Below are 16,537 nucleotides of genomic sequence, written 5' to 3' on the forward strand. Positions count from 1 at the left end.
TCTGTGCTGATATGTTTCCAGTATGGTCTCCTATACTCCGTACATAACCCTGATAGGGTTGAGTGCTGGCGCATTGGTGGCGCACGGACCGTAGCTTGTGACGGTGTTCCAACTGGACGACTCCGCTGGACTGCCGTTCCGCCTCAAGCCTCGACGAAGCTCCTTGCTACACACTCGCGGAGGGAAGCTTTTTATCGTATTGAAACTGCCTGTATCTGCTTATAGAATTGCTTTATTTCCAGCTCCCGCCGGGCACCACATCATCGCGACACCGCTCTCCCCCGAACCATGACCTGGCGATCTCGCCATCAAACGCTGTCGCCGCCCGTTCGTTGATGAGCTGCCCCCCTGGTCCGACGCTTGACGGGAGCGCTACCCCGCCGCCATCGACGACATGCCCATGAACGGTCGCGAGATGACACGGGCCGAGTTGTTTGAGGATGAGAAGAGGAGGATCGTCGAAAGTTGCTTCAGCAGACGCGACGAAGACGGCTCCTGTGAGCTTCCCCTTGTGTTGCCGTCCAGACCGGCAGCTCTTGATAGCTTCGAGTCAGTGCTGGACTTGCCATGTGACCATTGCTGACCCTCCATCTGTCTGCATCAGTGCTCGAAACATACATTACACACATCAAGATCACAGAGTTCCAAACTTCGCCCACAGCACCGCCAGCACCCAACGCGAGAACCCCTAATGCCGAGAAGCCGCGCGTCATCATCGTCGGCGTGCGCAAGTCTGGCCGAGTACGCGTGCACAAATCAAAGGAAAACCCAAACGGAACATTCTCAATAGGCAAAACGTGGTTTCTCGATGACCTCTCGGCGATCGAATCCTTCACCAACTGTACATACAACAACGACTACCAAGCATGGGCGGGAGACGTGGGCTTTGTGGTGACGCTTGGAAAGCCGTACTACTGGCAGGCCCAGACGGACAAGGAAAAGAAATTCTTTATTGCAAGTCTAATCAAGATCTATGCCAAATACACGGGTGGTCGCATGCCGACCTTGACGGGTTTTGATCAGCGCGAACTTGATCAAGTGTTGGGTGGCGCACAGGCACCCCGAAGACAGGAACGACAAGACCGACCACCTCCCCGTCCGAGCCTCCCCGATTCTGCCCCCAGCAGCGCCAACAACTCGATCTCGTCTCTTGGCTATAATGGAAGGGAAATGCTCAATGCCCAGGCCACACCAGCCCTTGCCCCCACATACCCAGAACGGATGCCCTCGCGTGGCGCGCTTGCGCCGAATGGAAGAGCTTCACCAGTGCAAAGCGTCGACTCGGGCCGGCCGAGTCAAGAGCTGCCTACCCTTCGACGGCTAGCATCCAACAATAAGAGCCAGGACTCAGTGGTGGCCTCGTCTGTTGCGCGGAGCGAAGGGGCCAGCAGCTTCAGGCCAGGATCGAGAAATGGGCCGGGCTCTAGCTATGGCACCCCTGAGGCGTCACCCGCACCTCCGTCTCTGGATGAGAGGCCGCCGGAGAGGAGAAGACCTCCCATGGATCCGTTGCGGCCGACGCAGGTCGACAGAGATTTGGTGCCGGCTCCTTTGAACAGCCCTGCGGCGCGTATTCCACTTCCACCTCGGAGTCAGGACCGCATGTCCCCCCGCAAGAATTCGGTGAGCAGACGGGACCCGACACCACTTCGGATGGACCAGAGACCTGTAACACCAAAAGAGATCTCGAGAGCAGGCACGCCAGTGAGTGCGCCCAGTCCGGCACGTGTCCCAACACCGCAGACTGCCAGCCCAGCACCTGCTCCTGCTCCTGCTCCTGCTCCTGCTCCTGCTCGTGCCGTGCCGGCTGCTGTCCCCACGCCTCCACCTGTGCCAGCCGAGGAACCGACGCCAGAGGCACCCAAGACCCCCGTGGATGACGAAGAGAAGCCTGGTGTTTTTGGAATCAAGTCCAAGAAATCTAGAGGAGAAATCGCCGGTGCGATCTGGAAGGCTGCCGCGGCCGTCAGTGCGTTCAAGCCCAGACCGGGCGGTGCAGCAGAGCGACTGCGTCAAAACCAGAACAAGAGCAATGACGGGCCAGACGGTATCACGAGCGTTGTGCCGGCGCCTCCCAAGCCCATCCCGGTGAAGACTCCGGAGCCGATTGTTCTCGAACCACCCCCCACGGCGGCCGACAGGGGATCCTCTGCCACTACTGCGTCTGGCATTCCCGAGCTGAAAGTCACGGGCTCAGACCCCAACAGCCGACCGGATAGCATTGTCGCCTTCAAGGAGAAGAAGGAGGAGGTACCAGAGGAACCGCAGCGGTCGGTCGTGGCGGGGAACGATGTCAAGTACCTGGCTACTTTGGGGATTGATCCATCGATTCTGGACGGCAAGACGTCCGAGTTTGCCAAGTGGCTGGATTACTTTGGGTGGGTGCCGGGCGAGCAGATGAGGCAGAGGAACTTTGAGGAGATGAGGGCGGATCTGGACAGGGAGATGGGCAAGGCGCAGGCGGGGGGGTGGCTGGCGAGGTTTCAGGAGGAGGATGAGAGGGTTGATGCGATCAAGAGGGGGATCGATCTTGCGATTGGGGAGTGTGATGAGCTGGATAATTTGTTGACGCTTTACAGCGTTGAGTTGTCGGTGAGTTTTTCTGTGGTTTTGGAGAGGGTTGGTTGGTTGGTTGCTGACACTTGTGGTAGACACTCTCGGATGATATCGCCTACATCGAGGCGCAAGGCCAAGGTCTGCAGGTGCAGGCTGCCAATCAGAAGCTTTTGAGAAAGGAACTCGAGTCGCTGTTGGAGACCTGCGCCATCAGCGAGGCCGACCTGGAGGCGCTCAAGTCGGCGCCGCTGGAGCATGCCGCCGGGGTGGAGGAGATCGAGACCTCGTTGGTCACGCTGTTCAAGGCCATGATCAAGATTGATCCCACGATGGGCAACAGCGAGGGGAGGAGGAGCGAAGACGGGAGCAGTGCGGACCAGTCACTTGGCTTGGACGAGAATTACGGCCAGATGCGGATCGTGCAGGAGAAGAAGGAGATGTACCTTGCCGAAAGCTCGCTTTTCATGAGGAGGTTGGTGATTTTCATGGAGAAGCAGTTTAGCGAGGCGTTCAGGGAGACGAAGGCGGCGCTGGATGGGGCGCTGAGCAAGAAAGTTGATCCGAGGAATCACGAGGTGGGACGGGACATCCTCTGGATGTACGGCCCGCTGATTCTGTACGCGAGGGACGTGGATCTGGACAACTGGAACCGGATCCTGCAGGTTTACCAGGACAAGTGCCACCCGATATACAGGACTGAGTTCAAGGAGGCGATGGACGCGTGGAAGAAGAATGCGAGGAAGGTGACGGGGGATGAGGCGGAGCTGCTGTTTACTTCGCAGCAGGAGAAGAAGGAGGAGGGGCTGGCGACGACGGCGAGGAAGTTGACGGTCAAGAGGAGCCAGACGCTGGCGAGGAGCTTGAGGAGCCCGTTGGGGGATGGGGGGAGCAGGTCGTCTGCGGCGGAGAAGACGCCGGATGGGAGGGCGTTGCCGTACGAGGTTTTTGCCGGGGTGCTGGATGATTTGCTGCCGTTGGTGGAGATGGAGCAGAACTTCATCGTGGATTTCTTCCACGCTACTACGTTGGAGCAGGCGGATTTTCCGGATTTGGTGGCGGCGTGTAGGCCGGTGAATAGACGGGGGGGGGACCTCAAGAGGCATCGGTTGATGGAGCCGGATCGGGAGCTGGCGAGGCGGGTGACGAAGGCGATGGAGAGTATTTTTGGGTTTATGGAGATGGGGTTGCAGCAGTTGATGGATTGGGTTTTGGGGATGGATCCCTTGTATGTGATTTCTTCTTTCGGTTTACGGATGGGTGTGTGTGCTAACAAGGTCTACAGACAGGGAGTGGGTATCTTGGCCACGCTCGAACGCAAGATGGCCGAAATGTCACAATCCAACCAGGACTTTCTCAACAATTTGCTCCAAAAACTCCACGGCAACCTCGAGGCCAAGTTCAAAAAGTTTGTCGACGATCAGATCCGCGCCATTGAAGAGACAAAGGTCAAGATCAAGAAGCGCAAGGGCGTCATCCACTTCATCCGCATCTTCCCCCAGTTTTCCACCGCAGTCGAGAACATGCTTACGAATGTTGATCCCAACTTGGGTGTCAGGCGGATGGTAGATAGGGAGTACGACCGCATCCTCAAGTCAATGTTTGACTCGCTCAAGGTGATTGCGAGAGAGAACCCGGCCATGGGCGGCGGCGGGGCAGCCGCCACGGCTGCTGCGATTGCCAACTCTGCGGATCCGGAAGACAAGGAGGCGCTCAACTTCCACATCCTGCTTATTGAGAATATGAACCACTACCTGGAGGAGGTGGAGAACTCAAGGGGGTTGGAGGTGCTGGATGACTGGAAGGAGCAGGCGAACCAGGAGCTGCAGGAGCACATGGGGTTGTATCTGAATGCTGTCATGAGACGGCCGCTGGGTAAGCTGCTGGAGTGTTTGGAGAACATCGAGGCTCAGCTCGCGGGGGGCAAGTCGGCGGCCGGGATTGCGGCTCAGCCGTCGAACTCGAAGAGCACGTTTAACAAGGTGCTGGGTGGGTATGATGCGAAGGAGGTGAGGAAGGGGATTGAGGCTTTGAGGAAGAGGGTGGAGAAGCACTTTGGGGATGAGGACTCTTCTTCAGCGGGAGGGGAGGGGAAGAAGGGGAGCAGCGACACGCTGAGTGTTAGTTCGGGCGTTTCGGGGCATCATGGGGTCAAGTTTGGTGGTGGGGGTTCGAGTCAGAGTAATAGTGGGTTGGTGATGAAGGTGTTGAGGGAGTGTGAGAAGTTTTATGGGGAGGTGGAGATGAGGGTTGGGAGGGTGACGACGGATGTGTATGGGGGGGATGTGCTGTTTGAGTGGCCCAGGGGGGAGGTCAAGGCTGCTTTTGCGGCGGGGGCAGGGGGGAGTGGCGGAGGGTTAGGGGGGATTCATTTAGGGAGGTCGTGATAGATATTTTGGGGTTAACAGGAATTGCATGGTTGTTTTTGTTTTTTGGTTTGTGATTTTGTGTTTGATAATGTTTTGGGCTTGGTGGTGATGTTTGATGTTAGTATTGTTCAAAATGGAAGTGTTACTAAGCAAGGTGAGATCGCCCCCCGGCTGAGAGAGAGAGAACAACTCCGGTCCGTTTGTTCCCGGCCGTGTATCTCTCCAAAACATCTGCCGAACAGCCCAAGAAGTTGGTGGCCATGACTGCGGCGGCGCTAGTGGACCATGTGCCTCAACGGTTTTTCGGCACATGTTTTACTGCCCGCCCTTTTTCTTTTTTGTGTGTGTTCTCCCGCGGAATCTTAGCTTTGGGTTGATCACTCCGCCTTTGACGACACCGGCATCTTTCTCCAACAAATCTCGGAACTAATCGCCTCCTCCTCCCCATGAAACGCAAAAACAAGGTTGGTTGGTGTTTGTGATGGCGGTACCTGGTGGTAGCGGATCTTGCCTTGCCTTGCTTCTGATCAGTTTTTTGCCCATGTATTCATCGGTTCCCCATCCTGAGGCTGGCGGGCTGGCATAGGGAGGAGGTGAGGTGGGTGCATGCATTGCAGGTTGGTGCTGGCGAATGGCGTACTTCCCGATGACTGCATGTGTATTATCGATATATCGAACCACGAGATGGGAGGGCGGTTCGGCATACCTTACCTACCATGGGCCGTACACAGGACATATCTGTCCATGGAGCACGCACCATCCATCAAGCAGAAGTTTGGGAATCTTGAGAGTAACCCTCCCTTTCTGGGGGAGCAGCTACCATGGATCTTATTCTCTCTCTCACACTCTCTCTCTCTGTGTGTGTGTGTGTGTGCATACAGGACATAATACGACCCTCTTTTTCAGCTCGTCGTCATATCACAAAACAGTAAAGAATAGCGAGTTTAGAGAGTTGTGGCGTTTTCTAGCAGCTGACGAGACAAAACCCGCCATAGAGGACGCAACCATCGTGAGTATTCGAATGAACATTTCCAGCAGCAACCACCGGTCACTGAAACCATCGACTGTCTCTCTCTCTCTCTTGTCTGGCTGATATCTCAAGATTGACGATTGGACCTTACATCTGCCGATTTATATTAGGGGAAATGTCGGTTTGCCTCCCTTCCCCTCTCTCCATGCGCTCGGCTCCACGGCCCCACCACCCAATGTCAGGTCTCCCGGCAGACGGTTCCCCAAGTTTTTGGCGGCGCTTGACTTACACGCCTCTTCAGCTCATGACGTGGGGTTTTCTTTCACCTTGACCCTTTGTGCCACCCTCCTCCGCATCGCCCTATGGTGATTCGGGCCACCCCCGGTATCTTTTCCCCAGGTCAGATCGAAAAAGTTGGGGGTGGTGTGTGTCGTGTCAAGTTCAGCGTGACCACTGTTTCCGAGTTGGGAAGGGAAAAGGCGAGTTTTGGTTCCGTTCGGCTCCGCGATCCTTCGAAAAACCCCCCTCCCCCTCGTGCTGTCGTCATGGAGCACATCTTTTGAGAGATATCGTAGATGTTACCTACCCATCATCCCAAGTTGACGATTCCCGGGACACTCTTCAGCCATATACACTGCGCTAGTTCGGCACGGTCTGTCCTACATGCAATATCCTCCCGTGTATATCTGCTGGCCGTCGGGGATCGTCTGTTTGCAGGACCGCCATCCAGGGAAACTGTCTGATGGCGGGCAAGGACCAAAATAGATTAATTTCCCGAGGGACAGACACCCAGTTCATCACTGAGAGTGGTCGTTCGTCTTGCTACCCGGGTGAGGGGGGGGGACAACCTTACTCCAACTCGGTTTCCAACCCCCCGCCCCCCCTGCCTGTTTCTTCGCCTTGACCTTGGACATTCTCGGCATTGAACGGAATGGGCGGCAGGTGTGTGTTTGGTGGTCAGGTAGGTAGTAGGTATGTGGGCTCAATTAGAGATTTTCCCGCGTGGCTATATACATACATACATCATCACGACACCTTTCTTCTTGTCTTTTACCTTTTCACTTTGTCATCATTTTTATTTCTTCTTTCGTTTAACTTCAACACCCTCTACTGTGATAGACCCCTCTTCAACAGGGCACACCATTTTCTTTTCGATCATTGCAGGTTAGGACATCACATGCCTACATAACACACAAGGATGATCACAGATCAGATAATACACCTCCTGGTCCAGCACTGGCCTGCGGTTCTTGTCACGGTCGTTCTCGCCTGGCTGGTCAAGAACAGGTATCACAATGGACTGAACAAATACCCGGGGCCGTTCCTGGCATCGTTGACGGACTGGTGGAGGTTCTATGATGTCTACAGACGGAGACCAGAAAGGACGCAAATTGAACTGCACAAAAAGTACGGGCCGGTGGTGAGGCTGGGGCCGAACACACTCTCGTTTGCGGACCCGGAGGCGTTGAAGACGATTTACGGGTTGAATAAGGGATTTGTCAAGGTTTTTATCTCCTCGTCTTTTTCGTGACGAAGAAGGGGGGGAATATGTGCTGACAATTTGGCTAGTCTGATTTCTATGTCGTTCAACAATCAGTCGTCAAAGGGCACAGCCTCCCGTCCTTGTTCAGCACCACAGACAACGACTTCCACATGCAGTTCCGCCGGTGTGTCAACGGGGCGTTTGCCATGTCCCAGCTGGTGCAGTACGAGCCTTTTGTCGACAACACCACAAGGTTGTTCCTGAAGCAGACGGAGAAGCTGTACATTGACACCCCAAAGGCCTGTGACTTCACGCAGTGGCTGCAGTTTTACGCGTTTGATGTGATTGGGGAGATTACCTACAGCAAGAGGCACGGGTTCATTGAGAGGAACGAGGATGTGGATGGGATTGTGGCGTATCTCACCAAGCTATTCCTTTATGTCGCTCCTGTGTGTCCCCTTTTCTTTTCTGTCCACCAAGACTCGGTTCTGACATGCTGCAGATCGGCCAAATCCCCCTGTTGGACAAGCTCTTCCTCAAAAACCCCCTCTACCTCAAGCTGGGCGAATGGGGCATCCTCGACACCACCTTTCCCGTCGCCAAGTTCGCCCGCGCAAGGATGGCGGAGCGGCTTCCCGAGCTGGAGTCGGCGTCACCTGAAACGAAACCTCTGCTGCCCACGTCGGAGAAGCCGCCGTTGGGAGTGAAATCCCCTGACCTCCTGTCCAAGTTCTTGGCCGCCAGGGAGAACAGACCTGACTTCATGACCGATACGCTGGTTCAGACAATGGCGGTGAGCATGGCTTTTGCGGGCTCGGAGACGACGGCCATTTCCCTGTCGGCGGTGTTTTACTTTTTGCACAAGACCCCGAGGGCGTTGGCGCGGTTGCTGAGGGAGATTGATGACGCTGCGAGGGAGGGGAGGTTTTCGGATTACGAGACTGGACTGGTGACCTGGCACGAGAGCCAGACCCTGCCTTTCCTTGATGCGTGCGTCAAGGAGGCTTTTAGGCTTCATCCTGCGCCTGGGTTGCCGATGGAGCGGATCGTGCCCGAGCCGGGGCTTGAAATTGCAGGACATTGGGTGAGGGGTGGGACGATTGTTGGGTGTAATGCTTGGGTTTTGCACAGAGATAAGAAAGTCTGGGGGGAGGATGCGGAGGAGTTCAGGCCGGAGAGGTGGGTGGATGAGACGGATGGGGAGAGGTTGAAGGGGATGAATGGGTGCATGCTGCAGTTTGGGATGGGGAGTCGGACGTGTATTGGGAAGAACATCAGCTTGTTGGAGATTTACAAGTTGGTACCGAGTATGTTGAGGAGGTTTGAGGTATGTTTTTCCTAATCAAAAGGAACGGGGAGCGAGTGTGGTGATGCTGACATGAAAAAAAAAACCAGATTCGATTTGATGATCCGAACTCGGAGTGGGAGATTGTGAATGCTTGGTTTGTGAAGCAGAATAATTTTATCACTAGGTTTAAGTTGAGGGAGTTGGTGAAGCCCGAGGGGAAGGCTTGAGTTTGGGGTTGATTGGATGGTTTGGGGGTTGGTTTGGGTTTGGAAGAGGTGTATATGGTTATGATCATGAAACAAATACCACTTATTCAAAAATCAGTACATGAATTTCTTTCCTCCTAGGCACTAAAGTTCAAACAAGTGTGTTCATCCAGGTGTTATCCTTGCAAACCCTATATCCTCCCCCCGCCCCCGTCACCGAGTAGTATGTTGCCATCAATGCTGGAACGTATCCCCATACGCTAGCAAATCCTCGTTTCTCCTCTCGGCATCCTTCTCAACGTAGGGACAACCCTCTTTCATCCGGTTCCCAATGTTGCTTACCTCAACTTTGGCAGGGTCAATGGTGTAATTATGGGGACCGGGGACCGTAGTCGACGATCCGCATTGTCTGTCAGTACCTATATCGACGCCAGATTTGATTGAGGGCTGGAAACAAGAGGCCTACCGCATTTGTTTTTCTTTTTTATCAATCTTCCGCTTCTGAAAGTTGTCCGCACGCTTTGAGTGCGACCTCGATTTTCGTGCACATTGTGGATGGAATGTCTTTGGATTGGGTTGTTGGAGTTGGTTGGAGTTTTCCGTGGTGAGCGAGACACGCTGGCTGGGAAAGGCGGAGATAGGGAAGATTCAAAGGGATCCCATACGTGGTTGGCATAAGTTGCGTCTCTCTGCCAAAGAGGACAAAGTCACCTTGGTTTCTGGGTTGCACATTGACACTTGGCTGCCTGGCCATCAAGTTTCATTCTGGCACGATCCATATTGGACGAGTAGATCGAGACCGTGCGATGGTCTTTGAAACACAGGCTGGCTAACTAATGGTAGGCATAGTCTCAAGTCCATTTTCTCTGTTCCCAATTCTCTAGTCGACACATCATGACTAACCACATGCCGCCTACCTACCTAGGTAACCAAGGACGAGAAGACACCCGTCACCACCCCCCACGCCACCTCTCCCTCCCTCGAACCATACCCCCTAAGATCTCACCACCTCCCCAGATCAACTCATATTCATCCCAACTCTCACCCCCTCACCCCCTCACCCAACGCCTCATGCCCCTCCAAGAGCCCACAAATCCTCCCCTCCCCATCCCACTTCGCCTTCACATCCCCCGGATCACCCTTCCCCTCCCCCCAAAACTTCCCCCCCGCCTTCCTAAACTGAAAGTCGGCATCCCCAAGATAACTCCCAGCAAGAGTCCCCTCCTGCTCCTCCAATCTGGCAAAAACATCCCTCACCCAGCTATCACACACCCCATCATCCTTCTCCTCCTCCCAAACAGCATACACAGAAAAATAATGATCAGATTGCATGCTAAGCATCATGTCCCCCTTCCGTGCCCTCCTCGAAGTAGGATTCATCGAGAACCACAGCGCGGTGCTCTGCTTTGTCGGAAGGGATGAAAACGCTGGGTCAAGCGCGGCAGCAACTTGTGCCGGGGAGAGGTCGTTGGAGAGGTAGGCGTTGTCTGAGCGGGTGCGGAATCCGGGGGCGGCGTTGCCGGCTAGTTGGGCTGCGTATTCTTCTGGAAGGGAGGTAGGTTCGCAGAAGCGGCTGGGGTGGTTTGGGCTGGCGGAGGGTGGGCAGGGGAGGGAGGTGTGGATGGGGGTTAAGGCTGAAAGAGCAGCGGTGTGGGAGGGGGCAAAGGAGGTGAAGACTGCCGTGAGGGTTGGGGTGGGGGAGGATTGGGGGACAAAGGACGAGACGAGGACGATTTCGAGGGTTGGGGAGGCGGTTGGGGAGAGCTGCGGCGGGTGTTAGTGTGGGGAAGATCGACAAGATGGGAAGAGAGGATACCTTGATCAACCACTCCAGCACCTCTTTAAACTTGGTGATATCAAAGAAATAAAGCGACTGCCACATCGGGAGCAGAGACAGAGTTTTCATATAAAACCTCGTCACGACAGCAGGAAAGGCTGGCCCCGCACCCCGAGCAGCGTGAAACAAGTCTCTGTTTTTGGTCTCGTTTATGTGCAAGACTTCGAGCCCAGCCGTCACGACATCAACTCCCACCACATATTCACACGCCCAACCCCAGTTCTGTCGTTTGAATCAGCAAAAACAATATTCGAACAAGCCGGGCACCGTGACAAACCTTGCAATTCCACCCCATCCCTCCCTGCAGCAAAAACCCCCAACCCGACATCAGGACAATGACCCCCAGGAAACATCCTGCCCCCTCCGCCAAAAACTCATTCAACCCCCGACGTCACAGCCGGACCACAGCTCACCACCCCCTCACCCATCTCGCGTTCCCATCTGATTGACCCAACCCCTCCCTCAAAGTCGATCATGTCCAGCAGGATCGAGTCATACCTAATCGACCAACAGGCCCAGCTGTGGCCCCCGCTGCGGATGGCAATTCGCTTGTCTTTTTTCCTGGCAAAATCAACACACGCCACAACGTCAGAGACAGTCAGCGGCTTGCAATAGGCGTGTGGGTGACGGGAGTGCTGTCAGGGGATGGTAGAGGAAGATAGATCGGGGCGGCGGTGGTTGAAGATGCGGGAGAAGATCAAAGAGTTGAACTCCGACTCTGGTGTGGCAGAGCGGAGGATGATCGGGGCCGGACTGGAACCGGAGCTGGGGTTGTTGACGGAGGGGGTCATGTTTGTGTCAGGAGCGGGGTCGGTTGCGTCGGGCATGATGTTTTATGACAGGCAAGATACCTATTCTTGATTGTGAGGGGAGAGCACAAGGCAAACACAGTCCCGTCAAAGTAGGTGTTTATACTTGGAATCCTCAGCCAAGTCTTCTGAGCGAGGGAGGAGCGAATAGAACGAGTGGGATCGTTGGCATCAGACGTGGACCCCACTTGGTAGGGAGCTGCTCCCGAGTTGCGCACAACACAGTGTGTTGCTCTTACAACATGATGCTATTTACGGTATCATGAGTGGGTGGTTGATTGCGCGTCTTCTTGGACGAAAAGACCTCAGGGGTCGATCTGAGACATTGTGTGATTGAGATACCGACTAGATGGGGTCATATGTAAGGGGAGGAGCAATGGTGTCTCGGGGTGGGTGGGGTTAGGGTTAATAAGGGCGGCTGCTGACCCCTGAACCTCTTTGATATGACGATCACGGGGGGGTCAAGGGATGGATTTGGGATGAGCGGGCTTGTGGTGTAGATCTGATGGTCTGCCCTGAGGCTGTTGGTTATCCAGGTCCACGCCAAGTGGTTTACGATTATCTTATAAAAATACACGGGCCCTCTTAAAGCTTTAAAATATGCTAAAGTCAATGGCCTTCTTCAAAGCAGATAAATCGATATATAGCAAACTCAAGAGCACTTTTATACTAAACGCGCTTCTCTCCCAATTTTAACCATCTTTTTACGCTTAAAACCGATAAAGTTATGCCTTTGGCCTTTGAAAGTGTCCGTGTGAGTGTTCGATGACTTACTTGTAAGTGGGGACCGGGGACCGGGGACCTGGATAACGGCCACCGCTCTGAGTGAGTCGGCTGAGAAGGTCACGGGTATGAAAAAAGCAAGGCTTAAACCAAGGTACCTGGGTAGGTAGCCACATACCTTGATCTGGAGAGCAATTATTTTGCTGTTGAACTGATGTTTGATGTTCTAAGCCTTGCTGTCTTTGCAGCTAAACAATCAGGAAGTTATCATCTCAGTCCAACAGCCTGAGATGCGCAGCATTTCCGCTAGTGAGCTACGGTCTCTAGTTGTGTGCGTGCTATCCAGGATCTAAACATGTCTCGACTGTCCTAGATCAACTGAAGCTTCAACGCCCAGACAAAAAACCACTCCCATCACTTGGAGAAACAAGGTTCTACACTGCAGAAATTTATCAGAGCGTACACATATTGAAGCCACGAATGATTGGCCTTTTGATCACCATGGACTTTTGAACATCTGAAGCACACCTTTACAGCTTCTGGATGAACTAGACCTTGAAATCTTCTCTTCTGCAAGTTCATCTGCTCAAAGACAAACCACCTAGGCAAGTCTACTGCGAGCAACAGACCCCAACACCACAACAAGCACCGGTTCTATCGCTAAACCCAGTCAGATCTATAACGTGCTTCAAAATCCCAAACTATCACTTCGAGTGCGGGCACTTCGCCCACTGGACTTACCGAGAGTGCAGGGCCTGTATGTTCCTTCATTTCAAGATGTTCCTTCAACTGGCATTGCGGAATAAAACACTAACAGGTCAAGATGCTGCGAATTCTGAGGCATGCTATCGTCGGGAATATTACATCCCAGATGGACGACGCGGCGATAATCAACGAAGTATCCGGAAGGTTATTTCGGGATTGGTGGGAGGCGGTGGTGGACTGGATGGATGGACTGGATTTTGCGGAGTGCAGGTGTAGTTAGTGCGTTGGAGAAAAGTAGTTGGTGGATGGGATAGGGGGACTGGATAGGTGACTGTATATGTTAGTGTACCCTATACCAAATAACATGAACAGCCTGGTACCTATGAGGCTGAAAGTCTATCATGCCCAATCTTGCTGGTTCGGTTCAGTTCGTGGTTTTGAAAATATCAATATCAACTTGGCGGCTTCTTCAAAGAGCTGAGATGATGCGTATTGCAAGGTAGGTATTCGCCATCTTCCACAAGCCTTCGCGCAATGTCACTGCCTCAACTTTTCCTGTCCACAATCTGACGTGCCACGATACCTGCTATCACAAATTCAATGACCGAGACACATGCAGATCAACAACCTTTCCCCAACAACTAGCAACTCTCCCCTCATCACTGTCACCAATCAAACGCTCGAGGTAAACGACACAGCCCCCCCGACACGCTGGCACCGCCAAGAGAAGGCTACAGCGAACCATGCAGGGGTCCTATGCAGGATTATTGCGGCTCAAGCAGTAATACCTCTCATTCCACGGCCCAACTCTTGTCCGAGGTTGATAAACCTTTACAAGGACGCGGGTCAGCTCTGGTCTTGGCACCAGGGAATAAGCCTCTTTTGGTCCTGTAATCTGGGGACGTGTGCCTGTGGCTGGCCGTTGGGCAGCAGGCGTTGACGCTACTGCAGAGGGCGGTTTATTTCCGCTTAAGCTATGAAGTAAGAGGCTTTTATGGTGGGTGGAGATGTAGGATTGGGTTCCTGGTAGCACGGCAGGCAGTGACCACTGACCGATGGGTTGGGCTGGACACCGACACGACTGGCTAGGGCGAGGCTCTGGGAGAATGGAACCATGGGAAAGTTCAGCTTTGAGGGGATGTGCGGAGTTGGACCCTTGTTTTTGGATGGGAAGGTCAGGGATTGTGCATATGGAGAGGGCACATGGGGCTGGGTGATTTGGGTGAGTGATGGAAGGTAGGAACTTTGGGGAAGAAGTGATAAAGAGACGCGCCCTCGGGTTCTTGAGCTGGGTGGTTCTCTTCTCGTTCTTCTGTTTCGCTGGTGCGGTTCCTGCTTTCCAAGCCGCCAGCGAATCTCATAGCTACCACATCTCTATCCGGCACGGCATAGAAGACTCCAAGGACAACAACCGCCAACATGCTCGTCGGACAGACTACCGTTCGCGCCCTCCTCAGCGGCATTGCCATGAACCACCTCGAGATGGTCCCCGAGACGTCTCCCAACCCGGGCGGTCTCAGATTCTTGAGGTTGACCAGACAGACCGGCACATGCAGATCAGGAGAGAAGTGGTGTTTGGATGGGTGCATTCCGCTCAGCGGTGTCTGCTGCATATCACGAGGCACATATTGCGATGCTGGTTACTACTGCATGGCTGTTTCTGGGTGCTGCCGGGTATGTTGACTTTTGTTGTACAATGACTTACGAAGTGATACTGACGAAGACCATAGGAGGGACGGACATGCAGCGGCGTCGGCGGGACTTGCGATCCAGGGGAAGTGATGTGCAATAGGGGGTATGTTCTTATCTTTATCTCACACTTGATATGTTTATGTAACCTTTCTTCAACAGATGCATGCCCTCCAGTGGTGTCTGCTGCCCAGGCGGAGGCTATTGCGATGCCGGTTACGAATGCACAACAACCAACACATGCCGACGCGCTGGCAGTGGTGGTGGAGGAAGCAGTGGTGGCGGTTCTAGCGGAGGGAGCACCACAACCTGCGGTGCTGGACGCAAGAGATGTGACACTGGCTACTGCATCCCTGAAGATGGGACGTGCTGCAACAGAGGAACTGGACGTTACTGCGAGGTACGTATGCTCTCTTCTAACCCCTATCCAGTTTCCAGTTGGTCGAACGTTTAACTAAGTCCTTGATGTCAGGATGGCTACTACTGCCTCACAGGAAGTGGCTGCTGCAGAGACGGAAGAACGTGCCGACCAAACACGTCTCTCACAGAGGACCCTATCACGTTCACCACGCCCACTACCACGTCGACTCCAAGGGCTCTTCCAACCCCCGATGGCGATGACGACGTCGACAGCGGAGCACCGGAGCCAACTGCTAGTTTTGGTGGAATTGATGACCTGATCGATGCCACCACAACCACCACCACAAGCCCAACAGCCACAGGGACCCTTCCGATCCCGCCTGCCATCACCAACGCTCTTCCCGGAGGCGGGAACGGTAACGATAATGTTAATGGTAATGGAGGAACTGGCGCCGGTATCAGATCGGTGGAGGTATCCCTGGCAGGGTGCGTCATGGGTTTGATGGTAGGTGTGTTTGGTCTGCTGCTTTAAGCACATGCAACCCAACTCATAATTACCCTCAATGTTTATACGAGACGAAGACGGATAGATATTAGTTCATATCTTTCGTGCTTCAGGTAGCCTAATAATAGTAGAATAATTTTGCTCTGGCTTTGTCGGACAGCGCACAGGACCACCCCCTTTCCACCCCTATTGTGATATCATAACAGACAACAAGAGCAGCAATAATATAAGGGCTACATCTGACTGTAAACAATATCCCAAGATATCCTCTGTGGCGCAATTGGCTAGCGCGTCTGACTGTTAATCAGGAGGTTGGAAGTTCGAGCCTTCCCGGAGGAGTTCTGATATCTTTTTCTCTTGCTCATACCTGACAACATGAAGATTGAAGTTACCTGGTGGGGAAAACATAACTTTTTGGCTGTTGGTGGTCAGTTTTTTTGCAGATGGTGCGGATTCTGTCTGCTCTGCTCAAAGTGAGGCTATTCCCAGCACCATACCTCTCAACTTTTTCTTGGCTTTCCAATACTGACCCAAGCGGGTTTTTAACTGCGGGTATCCTTGTTTGAAACTCGCAAGAAGATGAGATTGGAATAAAGTGGCGTAATCCAGGATAATGAATGGTCATATACAGGCTGTCAAAAAAAAAGATGAAATGCATCTTTCCATGTCAAATTGATGTAGTCCTGCATCTTGATTCTTGAGTCTGTTGAAGAACGATCGAATGCAGAGAAGTGGAGCCCACATGGAGTGGGACCGTCTGTCGCAGAAAAGAAGAGGACGGAACGAACGCAACTTGTCTTTCGCAAAGGTGGAGGAACAAGTGCATGATCACAAAACTTTATGAGAAAGGGGGCAAAACGCAAAAAATGAACATCGCCAGCACACTGCAAAAGATGTTGGCAATGGAATCGAACTCCGGTACGGGGAATCGAACCCCGAGCTTCGCGGTGAAAACGCGATATGTTAACCGTTACACTATACCGGATTCAGCGGTGAATCGCTTGTTGTTGATGAGAGCCTGGGAATCATGCCACATGTAT

General features: G+C 53.5%; 4 protein-coding genes and 2 non-coding genes across 6 annotated transcripts; 5 read left to right on the forward strand and 1 right to left on the reverse strand.

The window, feature by feature from the left end:
• Positions 1-141: 141 nt before the first annotated feature.
• QC764_406220 (uncharacterized protein) lies at positions 142-6,275 on the forward strand. Its single transcript, XM_062946912.1, has 5 exons — positions 142-497; positions 605-2,592; positions 2,652-3,781; positions 3,839-6,129; positions 6,194-6,275. Exons 1-4 carry the CDS (start codon positions 395-397, stop codon positions 4,938-4,940), a joined length of 4,323 nt encoding a protein of 1,440 aa, XP_062800812.1. The 5' UTR covers positions 142-394; the 3' UTR covers positions 4,941-6,129; positions 6,194-6,275.
• Positions 6,276-6,384: 109 nt separating this feature from the next.
• QC764_406210 (uncharacterized protein) lies at positions 6,385-8,986 on the forward strand. The gene is made up of 4 exons (XM_062946911.1): positions 6,385-7,396; positions 7,462-7,824; positions 7,878-8,702; positions 8,771-8,986. The coding sequence occupies exons 1-4, from the start codon at positions 7,091-7,093 to the stop codon at positions 8,888-8,890; spliced, it is 1,614 nt and encodes a 537-aa protein (XP_062800813.1). The 5' UTR covers positions 6,385-7,090; the 3' UTR covers positions 8,891-8,986.
• A 924-nt stretch (positions 8,987-9,910) lies between these two features.
• Positions 9,911-11,034, reverse strand: QC764_406200 (uncharacterized protein; the record flags this gene model as incomplete). Its single annotated transcript, XM_062946910.1, has 3 exons — positions 9,911-10,633; positions 10,686-10,928; positions 10,984-11,034. The coding sequence occupies 3 exons, from the start codon at positions 11,032-11,034 to the stop codon at positions 9,911-9,913; spliced, it is 1,017 nt and encodes a 338-aa protein (XP_062800814.1).
• A 2,503-nt stretch (positions 11,035-13,537) lies between these two features.
• QC764_406190 (uncharacterized protein) lies at positions 13,538-15,672 on the forward strand. Its single transcript, XM_062946909.1, has 4 exons — positions 13,538-14,617; positions 14,674-14,738; positions 14,795-15,032; positions 15,105-15,672. The coding sequence occupies exons 1-4, from the start codon at positions 14,363-14,365 to the stop codon at positions 15,522-15,524; spliced, it is 978 nt and encodes a 325-aa protein (XP_062800815.1). The 5' UTR covers positions 13,538-14,362; the 3' UTR covers positions 15,525-15,672.
• A 90-nt stretch (positions 15,673-15,762) lies between these two features.
• Positions 15,763-15,836, forward strand: QC764_0069810. Its single transcript has one exon. It is a non-coding gene; the product is annotated as a tRNA-Asn (tRNA).
• Positions 15,837-16,410: 574 nt separating this feature from the next.
• QC764_0069820 lies at positions 16,411-16,482 on the forward strand. The gene has a single exon. It is a non-coding gene; the product is annotated as a tRNA-Glu (tRNA).
• Positions 16,483-16,537: the final 55 nt, after the last annotated feature.

The sequence above is a fragment of the Podospora pseudoanserina genome, chromosome 4, assembly GCF_035222485.1.
Source record: "Podospora pseudoanserina strain CBS 124.78 chromosome 4, whole genome shotgun sequence".
Lineage (NCBI taxonomy): Eukaryota > Fungi > Ascomycota > Sordariomycetes > Sordariales > Podosporaceae > Podospora > Podospora pseudoanserina.